Source organism: Caloenas nicobarica, chromosome 4 (assembly GCF_036013445.1).
Source record: "Caloenas nicobarica isolate bCalNic1 chromosome 4, bCalNic1.hap1, whole genome shotgun sequence".
In the NCBI taxonomy this organism is placed as follows: Eukaryota; Metazoa; Chordata; class Aves; order Columbiformes; family Columbidae; genus Caloenas; species Caloenas nicobarica.
This window is the reverse complement of record NC_088248.1, coordinates 22,370,908-22,389,028: the sequence shown is the minus strand read 5'-3', so window position 1 is coordinate 22,389,028 and position 18,121 is coordinate 22,370,908. Positions and strand designations below refer to the sequence as shown.

The 18,121-nt window shown below is 37.3% G+C and overlaps 1 protein-coding gene across 1 annotated transcript in view; it reads right to left on the bottom strand.

Moving 5' to 3' along the window:
- The window catches only part of EDNRA (endothelin receptor type A), a 33,175-nt gene extending 15,741 nt beyond the window's left edge, over positions 1-17,434 (bottom strand). Inside the window, exons 1-3 of the mRNA XM_065633571.1 lie at positions 17,257-17,434; positions 13,880-14,361; positions 972-1,099 (exon numbers count right to left, since the gene is read on the bottom strand). Coding sequence (XP_065489643.1) covers positions 972-1,099; positions 13,880-14,281 — 530 coding nt within the window. The 5' untranslated portion in view covers positions 14,282-14,361; positions 17,257-17,434. The remainder of the gene's footprint in view (positions 1-971; positions 1,100-13,879; positions 14,362-17,256) is intronic.
- Positions 17,435-18,121: the final 687 nt, after the last annotated feature.

Genomic DNA, 18,121 nt, shown 5'->3' with positions numbered 1-18,121 from the left:
AGTCCACGGGATTGTATTTTATGCTGGGCAAATATTGTTTGAGAAATAGAATTATTTTTATAGTTCTCAGGCTCAAAACCAGAAATAGAACACTGTGTTACAGTATTATTTTTTGTGGTTTGTTTCTGCCTTCAGTTAGTGATTTACTACTGCAATAAGGAACTGTATCTCAGGTATGGATACTACTAAGTTACACATCCATTGCAAACCTGGTACACCAACTTTTTATGTAAAACCAAACCAAGATTAATTTTGAAGTTTCTTTTACCTTTGCATCACTGTACTAATACACATAATGTATTTTATTTATCAATATCTCCTGTATCAGAATTCCTGATATTTTGGACTAGAACATGATCAAATAAACTCAAGACCAATAAAAATACGTAGCTTTTAAAGAAGTGAAGTCTTCATTTGCTATTGTCTTATATGTGTGAAGAAAAAAAGCATAAAAGAATAACAGTCAAAAGCACCTCAGCTGTTGTCCTACCAAAAAGTTTATGTATCTTCCCGAGCACTTTGAGCAGAGGCATTAATTTTCAGACTATAAAAGCAAGTTTCCAATGCGTTTTTCAATAAAACTCAATTAGCTATATAAGTTTTCAAAATAAACACTGTCCATAGGCAGTGAGTTTTAAAAATTAAGACTAAGGATTATGATCCTGTTCAAATACAAAACAAACGTGAGGTCATGTGAAAGAAAAAGGTCTGACTATTAAGTGAAATCCCAATACATTTTTGTCTGATAAAGGAAATTGAGGTAATGCTTTACTAGAGCTTTTAAACAGCTTTAAAAAACTGTGAAGTTAATTAGTCCAATGGCTTCATTATTATACTTTGAGCCACAGATGTGGTGCTTTGTTGTAGCCAGGGTATCAAAAAGCGGAATGTAAGCATACTGAGTGTTCCTAGTTTTAGAAAAACTGCAAGGGCAAGAACAGTGTCTGTCAAAAGAGTAAAACATACTGTACCTGTCCACACTAAGGGCACAGAGATTAAGGACGGTGATTCCCACCGATGCCTTCTGTATAAAGGGAAGAAATTTGCAAAGAAACTGTCCAAATTCAGAATCTCCAAAAGGCCACTTCTGAGCAAGGAGCTAAAGAAAAGATATAAAATAATCAGAATACTTAAACAGTAACTTTTATGTAACAATTGTAATTATTTCTTGTCTTGGATGCAGCCATTGTAACCTTGAATTCTCCATACCTCAAGCATATTCTTAGTACTGGGTGAATCTGGGAAGTAACCACTGCTATAGAAGCACAGAGGGTTAAAGTTTAAACTTAGGTGTTGACCCTGTACTGTTGTAATAGTAACTTGCATTGTGCATAGTGGCTTCAGCCACTAGTACTGAATAATGAAAATCTAACTCAACCCTGTCATAAATGGTTGCAATTACCATGTCCCAGAACCAAGCAGTCAAAGCGTAACTCACAGTTCATAATGAACTATCTCAGCTCCAAATTCTCATGCTGCACGCAAGTAGATTCTTGTCATTGTAAATGAACCACTATGTAACTCATGACAATATTCACTGCCAGATTCTTAAGTGTGTGGAGAAAATACGCAGGGTGTACTACCAGGCAACAGAAAGACAACATTTGGAAAGATGTCAGTGAGTGGCTGGGGTTTGTATTACTATTTCCAAGGAGGCATTTACATAACAAATGTGAATACATTGATTCCTGTGAATAGTTCTGAATAATTAGCATGTAAACAGTAATCTGTTAAAGCTTTACAGAAGTATACATACAAAATATAGGATACAAAATTATTCAGGAAAATCAAATCACAACTGACTGCAGAGTCACAGAAGATCTCCCTTTACTGGGTGCCTGGCAGTAAAATGACAGATTACTTTCAATATAAGTAAATGTAATAAGAGAAAAATGATTGAGTCCATACAAAGTACTGAGCTTGAACATATCTGGTTCCACTCGAGAAAGGGGTCCTACCACCACCATGAATAGTTCATCTGAAAACAAAGTCACTAAACCTCATCAGAATGTCAAGAGCCACTCTTGCACTATAGTTTCTTAGTCTTCTTCCCTAAGTCTCTGCTACTGAGCCTTCGTCAGGGGTAGGACACTGAATAAGAGGTATCTCATCATCAGAGGATGTTGTATCCCCTATATAAACAGGGTATGTTTTTAAAGGCAGTAATAATAATTGTCTTACTGGATAATTAGCTAATTTTTACTGTCATGCTGTCATTGGATTTATATTAGGCCTTATTAAACAAAGGATAAAACACAGAATATTTTGATGGTACCATCTGAATTTGTAGATGTTTTTATTTGCTTCAGAGGAAGACAGCAAATGATACATTACGGAGTAACAATTATAAGCCAAAGCCAAGCTTCTCAAAGCTTCTAATACCTAACCTTGCTGAACTTTTGAAGATAGTCAGATCCAGACCTGGGACTGTTTTATGGAACTAAAACAGATTTAAACTTCACAACAGTTTTATTTTCAAGTGCATGAGATGGAGATAAACTGGTGGCACAACAAGCATTTCTAATAAATACAGTATGTGTGATGTGCCATAGTCTAGCTGTCCCTGGGCAAGAGCTCAAAATGTAAGAGAGAGAAAAAGGAACCATACTTGAATCTGCACAAATGCGCAGGGACTGTAGCCATTGCATTCTGCATGCAAAAATTAGTTGTGTTCTTTCGATAATAAGCACAACCTATGAATCATATATTTTTAATATTTTTACAGTTAAAACTGAACAAAGATTATACTTTTTGGAATATGGTTAAATCAATAGAAATTTGGATTGTTGTTTTCAGAGTTTACTTTCTTGCAGACATGTTCTGCTAGGCCATGTTTGTACTTGGATAGACTTTTTGCTTACAGTAAGTTCATGTTTTGAGAATAATCTTTGCAACCACAAGGACTAGCAACTTTTTTTAGTAGAAGCTTAGGCTCTGGAACACATTTTTCTAATAAAAGTGGGTAGATTCTCTCTGCAGAATTAGAAAAACAAATTTTGGTTATATCTCAGGACTATAGTATTCAAAGTAAACACTTTATTTCTATTTAAATTACTCTTAAAATGAAACATACCAATCATCGCTACCTTTAACAATATAAATGTTAACTATGGGGAGTTAAAATTCCCATCTGTTTTTATCTCAATGAAGGTAGGAATTACCTTTCTATTTTTTCACAGCATGAGTTTTTCAGAGCACTTTGCTGTAGAGTACAGGATGTTTACCACAAAATGCCAGATTTGTAGGAATTCATCTTCTCTTTAGAGTCAGTCCTGATCTGGCCTTATCACATCCTCTCTTTTATATACCTGTTCACCACAGTGCTAAATTACCCGTACTTTTTTTTTCCCAAATAATACATCAAAAATGCTGAAAGCAGCTACATATTTCTCTGTAGGACCATATTCATATTGTCATTTGACTACTTGTATTTCAGGACAGATTTTAGCAATTCATAGTTTTCAGCCAGTTGGGTGTTAACACCATGAAGCAAACTTATGTATATGACTGCTTGTTAAATAGGAAACACATTATCCGTTAGGCATTATATTTTCTACCAGATTATTTTTTCTCTTCAGCTGAGTATTAAAATGAGATTTCTCAACATAAGCTATAGGATCAATCCAAGTTTGTCTACTCCCTATTTCTTGAGAATTTACAATATAATATAAATGTGGTTCCATTTGCCCATGTTCTATTACTATAAGTTGCTGTGTGTTTTCACAGATATGGAGAACTCTTGCCTTCTTCAAGGAGAGCTGAGTGTCTTACCATCATGACCACAGCAGAGAAAATGCTAGGCCCTTGACAATGGTATTCCAGTTTAGGACAATCATATTTGATGAAAGCAAATTGCCCTTGTGCCAGAAGGCTAGGGAATGGATCACTAGGACTGGTTGTTCAACTACTGTCAGTACCTTCAGTAACAAAGGTAATGAGATTATACCTGCAAGATGTTGATTAGTTCTTCTGATTTTATATGTATTTATAGATGGAATGAAATACATTGAAAGCTCCAGCAGAATTATTTTCTAGATAGATTCACAATATTATAACAGATGTGTGCAGGGCATATTATTTCCTTTTGCCTGGAACTCTGGCATGAGGCTTTAGTTTATTTTGGGGTTGTAGAAAAAATGTTGGAAAAGGAAGGGGCGATCTGAGTCCATGGTAATTATCCAACCAGTTGTAGTCATATGGAATTTCAGCACCAGACTCTTGTCTAGCTTTACGTAAAATCAGAATAGTTTTCAGGCACCTGTGGGTGAAGGCTGAATTATAAATGGCACTGCCTGGAGAAAGAGACCGTAGCAAACTTTTGTCAATCCCTTGTGCCAACCGAAGCCCTCAAACTGATTTATCATTATAGATCACTCTTTAAAAGGCAACTGAAAGCTATCCACCCATTCATTTATGTGCACTGACTGTGGCTGTAGTGTATACCCAGCAAGAGAAATGAACAAGCACTTTGTAGTGACTGTGGAACTCTGTTCCTACAAGGCAAATATTAGCTTCAAAAAGAAAAGTGTTGTACTTGAAAAAGGTTCACCAACTCATTACTTCTCATGAGAAAGCTTTATCGTGGTTCCAGCATGTACATATCTTTCCCACACCCCAGGGAAGCTCTACTTTTTTAAGATTAAAAGTATTTTATTCCTTTTGTTTCTTGCACTTTTCCGCTAATTGAAGTAAGATCAGTACCAAGTCATTAGACATTCTTTTCAAGTTGATTTTAATCAAAATCACTGGGATCAGAATTAAGTTATCTGATTTTTTAAATTAACATTGCAATCATTTCTGTGGGTATACGCAGTTATCATTCTGCATCAGCTCCGCATTCATTACTTCTCCTTGGATCAGGTGCCAGTTTTTAATTCTGTAGATATTTTTAGTTGGCAAATCTGATCCTGTCTTTGGTTTTACTAATTTTACATCAAAACAAGGCCATTGCCCTCTGTTCTGGCCTAGCAGGGTACTGAAACTTCAGAGGGAAATAACACATTTATTTTGTATGAAAAAATGGGCCCAGAAATGTAATTGAATTAGTCCTGACTTATTTAGGTACAAGATAAGAACTGAGAATACTGGCTCTGCTCTTCCAGTGGTTTTGCATGTTTTAATATCCAAACAAAATGAATATAAAATTTTAGCAGATTACCTTTTCTCTCAATGCACATGGATAGGAGGAATCAGTCTTATCCCAACTTGTATCACAGTTCTCCATGACTTGGTCAAATGGATTGTGCTTTTGCAACCTCACTCACAAAATCTCTGAGGTTTCAAAATAAGACATGTGGCAAAGGAAATGCGCTTTTCCTCTTGTGCAGTTTGCAACTTGAGTATTTCATACAAGTTCAACTGTGGTGCAATTCCTGAGCGAGAAAAGAGTGTACTCAACAGCATATTTTTAAAGTGAAATCAGAAACTGAGATTTCAAGGTTCTACTGTTGGTCTTAAAGAAACCTCAGCAAAGTGACCAGTCACAGCTTTGAGCATCCCCCCTTCTCTGCTGCTTTATATGGCTTCTCTGCCCTGACGCTGCAGCTTGGAACAAACAAGACAGCGGCACTGAGAACATTCCTTTGCAATGATTTTAAATGTCATTCAGTTGATTTTATTCTATTGCTGTTGCTATTTTCTAACCCCCGTTAGTATGCTAGCTGATGTACAAAACACAGATGAAGTCCCACTGTGCATCCCAAGCAATTTATATATAGTCTAAAAGAGAGAATATTATAATCCAACCACATGAGTATTCACCAGTACATGCTTATGTGCATCCACAGTGTTTATCTAATGCTAGGCTGATACTGTGTGTTTACAGGCAGATGATGACCCTGGAGCTCAGCCCAAAATAGATGGATGGGATTAGGTGCTGGATATGAACCATTTCTGAGTTGCTCTATAAAACTGCTTCTGTTCAACAGCTACGTGCCAGGAGGTACTCTCTCATAGAATCATTTTGGTTAGAAGAGACCCTCAGGATCATCAAGTTCAAACATAACCTAACTCTAGCACTAAACCATGTCCCTAAAAACCTCATCGATGTGCCTTTTAAACACCTCCAGGGATGGTGACTCCACCACTTCCCTGGGCAGCCTGGTGTAATGCCCGAGAACCCTTTCTGGGAAGAATTTTTTTCCTAATATCCAATCTAAACCTCTCCTGGCACAACCTGAGGTTGTTTCCTCACTCTGCCACATGGCACTGAGAATGAAAGCAAAGGTTTCACACCTGCCCTTTCCTGCTCTAATCCCATCCTAGTGCTCTAGAGTCCCAGTTGGAACCACTGTTGTGCTGACACACAAGATCTGTTTCCCAGAAACTGAACTGTGTTTCATACAGATAGTGCTTGCTCCTCATGCCACCTTCATGCAGGATACTCTCCTGAGTTTCATGGTGTTTAAGTGTTCGGTGATAGTGATCAAACAACTCTGTCACAACCCTGACAGTCAGAGTTTTCTGCTCTGTCTTCAGCAGGACAAATAGAAATACCTTCTTTATTCCCTTGACTTCTGTAACACTTATGCAGTAATGGAGACAGGGACCAAATCAGCAGATTTCTGGTTTTATAGATAAAGTCTGGCTGTATAAGTGACCAGCATCTCCTAAATGTGGACTAGGAGTTACAAACCCAGTGTGTTCCAAGGTGATTTCCTTTCCTTGCTACATAGCACAGAATGAAAGACAAGAGAAATTCCTCTGTTTTTGTCAGCTCAGCAGATTTAGGGGAGGGGATGTTTGTTTTTTAAGGCTCGTTTCCTCTAGGAGACATTGAGCTGTCTTGGTGAAGCTCTGTTTTAAATTGTGTTCTGCAATTATGTATGCCCTTGTCTGCTTCAAGGCATGGGCCAAATATGGTACCTGGTATTTTGGCTGTAATCCAGTTGAAATCTGACTGAACACAGAAGCGTACAAGATCTATAGCGCTGACTGCATTAAGTGACAAAAGATGATGCTTCTGACTGAAGTGTTCCTCCTGCCTCTGTTCTGTAAGACTGGTTAGTTAGGAAGAAGGGTGGATGAGTCTCCTGATTGTGACATTTTCATTGTTGGTATTTTGATTCAGTGGATCAACCAGGACCCTTCAGTCCCCATGAAACTTCATAGGACAAGAATTCACTGCATGTTCTCGAGCCTTTCTTCTCTTCCTACAGCCCATGTGTCCAAGAGAGAATTGCATTGCAGGACAATCCTCATCCATTTCTTGCTTGGGACCCACAGACTGTTGCTCATCCCATGTATCTAACTCAGCTGTGCTCCACCACTTTGCTAGAAAGAGGGAGAGCTGTAAGCATGAAGGAGAACACAGCCTGTATCAAGGTATTACTTCCCTTCCCACGGCTAGAGTAAAAAGCCTCAGTTTTGGGAAGGACAGTCAGTAGAGGAAGGTGAAGAACAAGGACAATCTTTATAATGCAGGGCACAAGGCCAATGTTGAATATATCATGGTGACGTGATAGTTTGGGCTTCTGCTAACTTTGGCATTGTTTTTTTTTCCTTATACTTAGAATCATGATACTGCCATGGTACAGAAGGCACGCTGCACCTCTTCAACTATTCTTTGCAGGAAATACATTCCTCATTTTGCTACAACCATCTTCTTTCCACTTTGGGTGGATAAAAGGCTGTGTTGGAACGAAGGAAGGAAGGTTATGTGGGGATGCAAGAGAAGCATTGGCAACATTTTTTGCCCTGAATTGCCCTATCACAGCTTTTTCTGCTGTTCTGCTCATCTTTGGCCACGTGAGTAAAGGTGACGGTAGCAGAGGGTCTCATGTCATTTCATGAATGCCTAGAGTCTTTTTCTCCTGCTTAGGCAGCTATGGAAGGAAATGTATAGTTTTTACACAAGAGAAAATACATTATACTTCAAGAGATCCTGAAAGGTAAGAAAAAATGCCCTGTTTTTGAAGCAGAACATTCTGCCTCAACTAATTGGGAAAAAAATAAATGCTAAGTTTTACGTTCTTGTTAAAATGTTTATATTTATTACAAAAATCTACTTAGTGGTAAAGCATTCCTAACAACATCTCCCCTGTGGTATTTTTGCTGTTTACAAAGTAAGATTAGTTTCTTTTTTGTTGTTCTGTGGTGTTGGCTAACTTCCCATCCTTTTAAGTAGACTTTCTCAAACTGTACTGCTCTTCTTCAGGGAAATGAGCTGTAAGGTGTGCTTATGTGCATGGTGATTTGTTGAAAAGAATTTTTTCAATCCCTGAGCAAAATATGGCTTTTGTTATTCTTCCAGCTTTGTTGTCTTTTCTGCGTTGCTGAAGAGAGTTACAAGATTGCTAAGAAATTACTGCAGAACTGGTAAACCCCACATACGCACAATAAAAACAGTTCCTTGTTATTTGCAGCATTCAGCTGATCGAAAAATAAAGAGAGCGAACATATTGTGTTGAACCTAGAGTCTCTACGTACTGTAGAGTATTATAGTACAAATCCACAGAACAGCCAGGCAGGCATGAGGTGGGAAATTAAGGATAGAGGAGGATCTGTCTGTGCATTGAAGGGAAAAAATATCCTACCCCCACAATAGACAGCTACTAGTAAAAGGCACAGTGGATCTTGAACTAAGACCTAGCATATCAAATCTCTTCCTTAACTCCTACCTTGGTATACAGGTTAAACACTTTCTGCTAGGAAGCTGTAGTCTCTAACTGGAGAGAACAGATTCCTGATGGACTTCCCTTCCCTCTTCCATTTTCAGTAACTTCTTCTTTCGGGACTCATCAATCAATTCCTGTGCTACCTTGAGATTTCTTCTATGTATGATCACTACCTAGAGACATAGACACAAATAACAGGTCATGTTCTGAGAAAGTTGTATGTATTTCTGCATCACACTGGGCTACCAACGTGTTGCTTGTTGGAGTCACTGATAAGAATTCAGTGAAAGACAGAATGCAGTTGTTAAGCTGGTGGCCTTGGTATTTCCTACTGATGTTGGTACTTCATTGAGTAATATACGCTGCACATATGACAAATTTTGCTTTTAAAGTGGGATTTCTTTCCTAAGTAGACTTAACTTTATAAGCGCACTGGGCGGGCTTGGCCTTATAGTCCTTTGGCACAAAACTATAACTACTGTGAATGTCACTTACTCAATTAGCCTACGGGATCAATCCCAATGTGTTTAAATATCATCCCTGTTTATGTATAATATTTATTTTGTCTATAAAGGTAATCAGATATACCAAACACTTTGTGATTGAGAAGTGATTGCTCTGACACTTAATGAATTTGCTCTGATGTTGAAAGATGCCCATGACTAGAAATGTCCCAGCTAAGTCTTCCTTTACTGAAGCAAAAATAGCTGAAGATGTTTGCTTACTGCCAGCTATCTTTTATGTTTAGACTCATAATGTTCTGGGTGGACTACTCAGATTTGAATGCTGTTGCAACTAAGGAAGCATGAATACAAATTTACTAACAAAAAAGCTTAGTTTATTAAAGAAAACATCTTCTTGAACTGTCTAACTGGACACTCTTGCTTGTTTTCTAGATAGATGTCTTTCACTTTATACCAGTAAAATAATTAGGAAAACATTTGACATTCACATGTAAAGAAACAGGTTAAAAGCTGGCTAATTTGCTTCATCTACGTTGTTATAATCTAATGGTTTAAGGAGTTAAGAATATTAAGATGTAAGGCAATGTAATTTACATCAATCCTATCTAGGTCAGTTTTCAATAAATAGAACTCATTTAAGCTTTCTTCTCTAAATTGCATGAAAATGGAAGCAGAGACTGCTTAGTAATTCTCAATAACATAGTTAAAACTGAAATTTGCAATTCCAAAGGTGGGAGCCTGGGCCTGGAGTGTATCTAGATCCATGAGCACATTAAAGAACTATGGACAGCTTTTTCTGTGCTGTTCTTGCTGCTCCTCTTGCAGAACTTTAGCTAGTGACAGCAGCAGCAGCCATAAGGGCTTTCCAGAGCTTTACCGTAGCCAATGCAATAGTGGTGCTATGGATATTCTGCTGCTCCTGCCTATGTATAGCCTTAGAAAACTGGCTCGTTTCTTTATGGAAAGCAGTCCTCTAAAAAAGTTTTTGTGCATTGGGTCCAAACTTTGCTTATTTGCTACAAATAGACATGGCAGTGATTGGTAATGGAGATGATGCGGCAGCTTTCAGCTGTGTGCTATGCCATCTGATCCTAGAAAAGGAGGTATGAAACCTGTCTCTTCTTCAGTAGCAACATAAACCATAAAAGTTGTATTTCCCAATCTCCTTTTCACTGCAAAGAAATCACTCTTACTGATTTGGAGGCTTTAAGCTTTGGCATCATGAATGTCTGAGATGGGTATGTTTTGTGTAAAGAGGAAACTATTTGCATCCAGATGCTCTAATCCTGTGATTGAAAATGAAATTGTCCTAGTTCAGTCTATTAAGAGTGTATTTATAACTGGCACCCTTCCTGTAAAACTCAGTTTGTTACAATTGATACCATTTTTAATATTGATCTGATAGTACAAGTGGATATACTACAGGAAATTAAGTGTAATAGGGCTTTAATATATCCAGAATATCTTCAAAGGAAGCTAATGAGTATTACTCACATCTCAATCCATTTAACAAATTGCTAAGGGGAATCCGCTACATAATTACAGTAATTGGGGAAAGTAAGGGGGAATTTTTGAGCCTACCGTACAGTGAAGAAAGGATAAAAATGTCAAACACCTGTGACAATGTCTTTAGTTGACCTTTTTTTCTTCCCAGTATCCCATCTTTGTTAATTGTGTAAATGCATAACTGAATGATGGACTCAAGTCTCCTGGGACTTTACATTTTCAATTACTATAATATTATAACTGCTTCTTTCTAAGGATTTATAAAATGGATCTGAATATCAGTAACATTACCTACGTCTCATTTGAAGTAGTTTCAAAATAGGTAAGGCTACCTTATGTTTCAGGAAAGTGATTATACCTATTCTTGATATTATACTGACATGGTATTATACATTTTGTTTTATAGGATGTGGCCATCTTAATACTGTACTATTAGCTATTTTAGTGCGCAGATGAATGCTTGTTCACTCTAATTCTGATTTCAGAACTGTTTTCTCCTCCTAAAAATGAAGATCTGACCTATAAGGTATTAAGTGTTTGACACCATTTATTTATATAGGATTCTAATACATGGTTCAACATGAGGCTGACTCTGAAGCTAAAAGAATCTTTAAAATAAAGTTCAGAACTAAGTGTATAAAATACTTTAAAATTTAAACTTTAAAAAAAAATAAAACCACTTTAATTTTCTCCTTTAAAATACTATCACTTCCACTTTCAAATTGTGGTCACCCTTCATATTTTCACTCAACAAGAGGAGCTAAACGGTGCCACAGATTTTAGGATCCCTAGTGATACAAAGAGGAATGCCATTTAACAAACTTTAAAATCACCTCGTAATGTAAGCAGACATATTACTGAACGGTTTATATGAAAAATGACCTAAAAATAATAATAGAATTTCTTAGCAGAAGTACTGAAGCTCCATTATAAATGCTACAAATGCTTCCCTGTATCAGAATACATGCAGCTAACCTTATACAATGATACAGTTGTATATGGTAATTTTTAAGTAATTTATTTTGGAGGTTCAAGCACTCAAAAAACTACTAAAAACTAGAATTATGCTTGTAAATGTGATTTTAACTCTGCTTTTCTTACATGTGGCAATTGACATACATTGATGTCAAGGGGCTGCAGTTTCAGTCACAGCCTTCATTTGTCAAATACTTCTCTGCGGTCCAGAAAGAAATTTTCATGTAGGCTAAGATAATTTCATTTGTATAGAGATGTTCTGGACCACAGTTCAGCTCATGATCTAAGATATAGCAAGGCCAGTGAACCTATGGAACACCAAAGAATTGTCAGAAAATTAATGGAAATGATGTATTGCAAAGTAATAAAGGGAATGTAAACAATATCATTTATATATTTAAACTAAACTTCTAAAGAATTTTAGGAAGACCATCAAAAGGAAATTCTGAAAGGCAAAATTAATTCCAGATTTCCATTCCTCTTTGTGAAGAGCAGCAGCAGAGCTCTTGAAAGGTTAGAAAAAATTCTGTAATAAAAATACCTGTTGTTTCCCAAACTCATCTCTGAAAAAAATCCACATTCCATTTTTCCTTAAAATTTCTTGTCGGAAATACCACGAGAAGTAAGAACACTGCCTTAACAAATACCCACAATGATATCAGGATGATTTACCATGGAGGAAGTTGTAATGCATCATGGGAGATGCAGTCCAGGTTACGAGTCCAGTTCGCTGAGAATAATGAATACATTCAGAAATTCAATCCCACGTCCCATTAGGCATCCACACAGCTATGGAAAACAGGTGCATCTCCAATCAGCCAGAGGCTAATCTTTCTCATAAACTTGTAAATACTCTACAGATATCTGCTATCTTAACAACAAATTGATTATTTAATTTTCCAGGTGGAATATTCAAAAATTGAAACTAGAATTCCATTGAGTCACATGCATTATTATTAACAGTCTTTATGCTAGTTTCAAGTTATGTTATGTTAAAACCAGATAAAGTTAAAAGACTTATCTGTAATTCATACTACTGTAAGATTGGAACCAGGTACTGCATTTTACCGTAGATAATATGCCTCTGTACAAATGTAACATACGCACATACACATATTTTTAGTCCAGTAATGAATTTTAATTTTCATGATCTTGTCCTATCAATACGTGCATCATAATGGAGGTCAATAATTATGATGTCCCTAGTTGAATAGATATAAAATATATCCTTTCAATTCACTGTTTCCATGATTTTAAAACCCAGTTTCAAATCACAGGACACTAGTGACAATAAAGTTATGCATGAAAGTATTTTGTTTAAAATAAATGTAAATAAAAATTAGGTCGCTTATAAGGGCCAAAATTGTGAGGAATTTTTTTTTATTATATTACTTAGTGTTTCATTTACTAACAGAAACATCTTAAGTTTTTACTGAGAAAAGAGAAATTATAATATCCTATCAGCTATACACCTGTGTACAATCCACAAAGATAGAGACAGAAGCTTACAAAATTCTTTGATGATTTTCTAAGATACTTTCATATCAGTGAAATATATTTTAAAAGGACTCCGTTCTGTTCCTTCAAGCCTGCCGTGGAATCATGCAACTTATTAGTAATCATATATTGCATCAGAAAAAGCACTACTTTATGGCTTTGTTTAATTAAAATGGAAAATAAAAAAATGGGGCAGGATAGCTTTATACTGGATGAAAAAATTGCTGATGATCCTTTTTACACTTCGACAAATCCAGATGAAATTTAATATTTCAAAAATGTTCTGTGATATAATTGTTATTACTAACACTGGAATAATTTGGGGAATCTGTAATTAATGAATATTAAATTAAAACCTTAACACTCAACTTAACTGACATGTCTCTCTCTGCAAAGTTGTAACATGAAGCCGGCAGCTCACAGAATGTATTTTCTGTAAAAACATAAAGGATAGGATATTCCAAAAATAGCAACTAATCCAATGCTGTACATGCATCAAAGAGGAGAGGAGTTCATAAAAAGTCTTCCCTCATAAATAGCTGTAGTAGCTGTAATGAATGAAAAGTTCCTGTGAAATGCCCCAGGCTGCTCTTTGGTTAAGATCTAAGAGCTACATCATCTTTAAAAGGAGGTACACATTTTCTACATGGAGTTGAGACCTGAAAGCAAGGTTTTTGTTGTAGAACAAAAAGAAGTTGTATTTTTTCTTCAGTGGACTACTCATTGACAAAAGAGCACTACTTAGACAAACAAGTAACCATAGAGAATAGGCAGCATACTTGTAAGGAAACTGCAAGTAAATATATTGTTGTTGCATCCTACCTTGTACACCATGATAGGAATATCAATGACAATATAGATAAGGTCTCCTAGTGCCAGACTGGCTATCAGTGCATTCGGGCCATTCCTCATACACTTGTTCTGGTAAATGATCCTCAGCAGAGTTGCATTTCCAACCATTCCAACGATGAAAATAGCACAAGATACCACTGTGTTAATGTATTTAAAAGTTTCAGCAATCTTAGTCTGCTGGGAGCATTTGACAGTTTGGTTGGACAATGGGGTCTGTCTGGTGGTCAGGAGTATGCTGGATTCAATCCCTGAGAAAGTGGAAAGGTAGTTTCCCAAGTCACTCCGATTGGTAGCGTATGTGTCAGAGCTGTCACTGAGGACAAATCCTGGAACCAGGAGCAGCAAGGAAACTCTTAAACACAAAACTTCCATTCTGAAGTCCCAAACCAGCAAATTCAGTGAGACAGGTTTTTTTCTTCAGTATTTCAGTGAGATACTTCTCACTTCTTCACCTGCAGAGAAAAACAGTAAGCAAAAAACAAAAGAAACACAGAATCAATACAACAGGTTGACTAACACATCCTGTTTCTCACCTAGGGTAGGGTATTTGAATATGCAGTTTCTACAACACACATATATAAACAACTGTTTATAATCACTGTGCTACTGTAAAATCTAGATTACCACATTAACTGACAAAATGCAACCACAAAAAATTCCATAGCTTTTAACAATGAGATTCTGAAAAAAACCCTTGGTTTGAGACAGAATTTGTATATGAATGGAAAAAATATGATGGATGAAGTTCTGTTTTAAAATATAGTCTTGCAAGTTTACCAGCAAAGGGAGGCCTTGGAGACTGCTGAATGATATTTTAGCTAAAATAGAAAGTTAATGGTTTTTCATTGAAAAAGTAAGGTAACAGCACTGCATTAGTAATTAAAGGTTCTGAATTTGTTCATTTTATGGGTATTATTGATATATTGCAACAATGAGGTTTATATTATTTTTCTCCAACCTGGATTTCAAATGAAGACTGAAAATAAATGTATTTCAAAACAAAATTTAGACCGGGTCTCAAGTCCCTTAATATTAGGAGGATGACTTTTACAGTCTCAGGGTAGACCTCTGACCACGAAAAACTCTTCAAACTTTATGTGTCAATTTATTGTAATAAAGATAAATCTTTGGTTCCTGAATGTCATTGTAACTCACGTTCAGTACTGAGCTATGGCAAAGTTAATTTTAAAAATTTAAGCTATTTTAAAGATAAAAAAGTACTTGGTTTAGTATTCTAAGCAGTAACTCACGACATTTCTAGACAGGAAAGGAAGCATCATAGCATTCTGTCCCAGCAACTACAACTCCCTATGTGTGACACCAGAGCTGGCTCCCTGCCACAGGGGGTAGATACTACACCTCCAGTGGAACCCAGGAGGCCACTCCAATGTCTATTTCCTTGAAGCCTCAGTCTAATTTAGGATTTTTTTTACATGGCTCATATCTGTAAAACAAGACAAAGTGCTGCAGTGTTGCCAAGAGAAGAGCAGAAAGTCAAGTATTTATAACTTTCTGATTTCTAGGGACTCACATGAAGGATTTAGGAGGATCCTTTTAAATAAATGAATCCTAATTTAATTCCCTATGGGGCTATTAAGTTAGAGTTTACAGTAAGAAATTTACCAGAGGAAGAATGTGGGAGACAATTTACAGATAGAACTTCTGGACACAGCCACAGTATAAATATTTACTACTATTATCCTCTTCTATTGTGTGTGGTCTGTAAAAGTGTGTGTGTACCTAGAGACAGAGTAAATGCAATGTTAACCTGAGGATTCCTGTCTGGCGTGTAGAGTGCTGTCCCTCACAGACCAGTGATCCAGTTCACAGTATTTTATGTTGGTTTATCTGACATGAGGATATGACCAACTGTGAGTTCCTGTGCACTTGATTTTAAATATACTAAATAGCAAACCCTTCTTTATTAAATGCTGGTTACGATGGTATCTCAGGGCAGTTAGCAAGTTTGCATGATGTAAGTGTTTTCACTTTAAGTTTCTAAATCATATCAGAAACAACAGATGTATTTGACTGTAACTCTTTTCAGGCAAGTTTTTTTATTGTTTACTATGACTATGGCTCCCTATTTTACAAATGGAAAAAACGAATCAGTAATTTCATACTTGCCGAAGTAAATTTGATAGAGCTATGAACAGAACCCACAGCCCTATGCTTTAGTAATTATATTAGTATTCCCCTTATTTAATGACATTTTCTTGTGAAGATTTGATATGTCTCTCATATGAGCATGGTGGTAGTGCGGCAATCATGCAGCCAACATGCAAAGCTAGGGATAAAATTGCCAATTAGCATCCGTTTCCTCTCTTAGAAGAAACTTTTCCATAAGAAGCAAAACTAGAAGTTTTTTAATACAATAATTTCTAAAGATATTTTTCTTCCAGATTCCTGACAATCCTTCATTTCTCTGTGCATACTTTCAAAGTATCTGTATTATTACACAATATAACACGCAAACTGCCTCATGTAAGTAACATACTAGCATCTGCAATAACCTTTTGTAATAGATAATCTAGTATTTTCTTCACATGTCATCTGAATACCTGGAGTGAGGTTGTTGTGTAAATCCGGAGGCCACATGTATGTGCTGTGCCAGTGCTCACACAGCACTGAACAAGTAGCCGCAGATGCAGAGAACAAAACTCCTAACTTGCCAGTATCAAGCCAGAAAAATTCCCATACCGAGATTCACAAGAAGAGCTATGCTACTAGAAATGAAATTGTTCAAAGTAATAAAGACGAGCTAGAACGCTAACAATGACCAATCTGCCTAAAAGGCAGCTGAGATGTAAACAGGAGCTAATAAACTTAACCAGGGCACGAAAACGCTGAAAGAATACTGCCGAGAAAACGACTTTTCTTTCGGTTGTCTCCCACCGCGGCAAAGACAGTGAGCGCTCTTTGCTGTTGGGATAATTGCCTTGTATTTCTTCCTCTAACACAAAAGAAAATATTCTCCGCTTGTAATACTATCGAAAGATCATTTCTAACATGCACTTGGCAAATCAGTACTCCCTCCCCTGCAGCCTATATAGACCATCTGACAAGATCTATATATTGTTAAACTTTATTTAATAATAGTTATCCCAAGCTGCCTCGTGCCTGTCTCTTATTCTCTTTTTCCCTCTCTGCTTCTCCCTCTCTCACACTCACATACACGCACGCACACAGAGCTGCACCATCGTCGCCTAATCGTTATCTGGAGCGTTATCGGGAAGCGCTGAAAGTGTCCCGCAGCTCCCGGCCGGGCTCTTCCCGGGCCGGGGCCGTGAGTCCTGCCCGGCTCCGGCAGCAGGAGCTGGCGCACTCACCCCCGGGGAGCGTCCTACCTCATGCTGTGATTGCTGCCGCTGCTGCTGAGAATTTCCTCAGAGTGGCTTTTCCTGGGATAGTCTTACCAGATCCTCCTGCCTGCCTGTGACTGGGTGGGATTGAAAATCTCCACCTCCGCTAAATCAGTGAAAGAAAGAGACAGACTGAAGAAGTCAGAGCGTCCCCTCTTTTCTGCCCCCTCCCCCAATTAAAACAAACCTCCAGCTCAAACTGAGCCGCTGCCAATGTTAAACACAAAGGCTGCCTCCCGGGCGCAGGGGAACACTAGAGCTCTTTAACTGTTTCCTCCCTGAAATGGAGCAGAGCTGCCTTCCTGAACTCATCTAAGCAACAGCCTTGGGAATCCACTAGTGTAGTTGCTTCCTAATAGCACATGAGGTTCTCAGAAGGGGTGTGTATCTCATTGAAGCAGACAATATAGGAGACATGAGCAGAGCCAGCAAAAAACCCCCCACATTATGAAGTATACAGGATTTGCTTTGCATTTTCCTCAGGTTTGGCCAGGATTATAATGTGTTTCTAAGATAATCAGTAAAACTGGATGTGTAAGAGTTTCAAAAATGCTTGGTCCATAAAGAGTGACTGTTCCTGGGTGAAATTTTTTGTGGTACATCCACGACACACCTTGTGAATACCTTTTAGTTTTCAAGAACCAGAATGCATTTACAAAAGTGTAGCATTTTCTGGCATTCCTGTGTTTCCTAATACTGTTCTGTCAAGGTTGTGGTACAAAAACACATGCAGAAAAAGGGAGTTCTCTTATAACTAGTAGTCTTTTCTCACGATGAAAAAATACGAGTATATTAGAGGGAGCAGCTTGTAGTGGAAAGAGTTTCAAAATCCCTTCATGCTAGCAAGTTC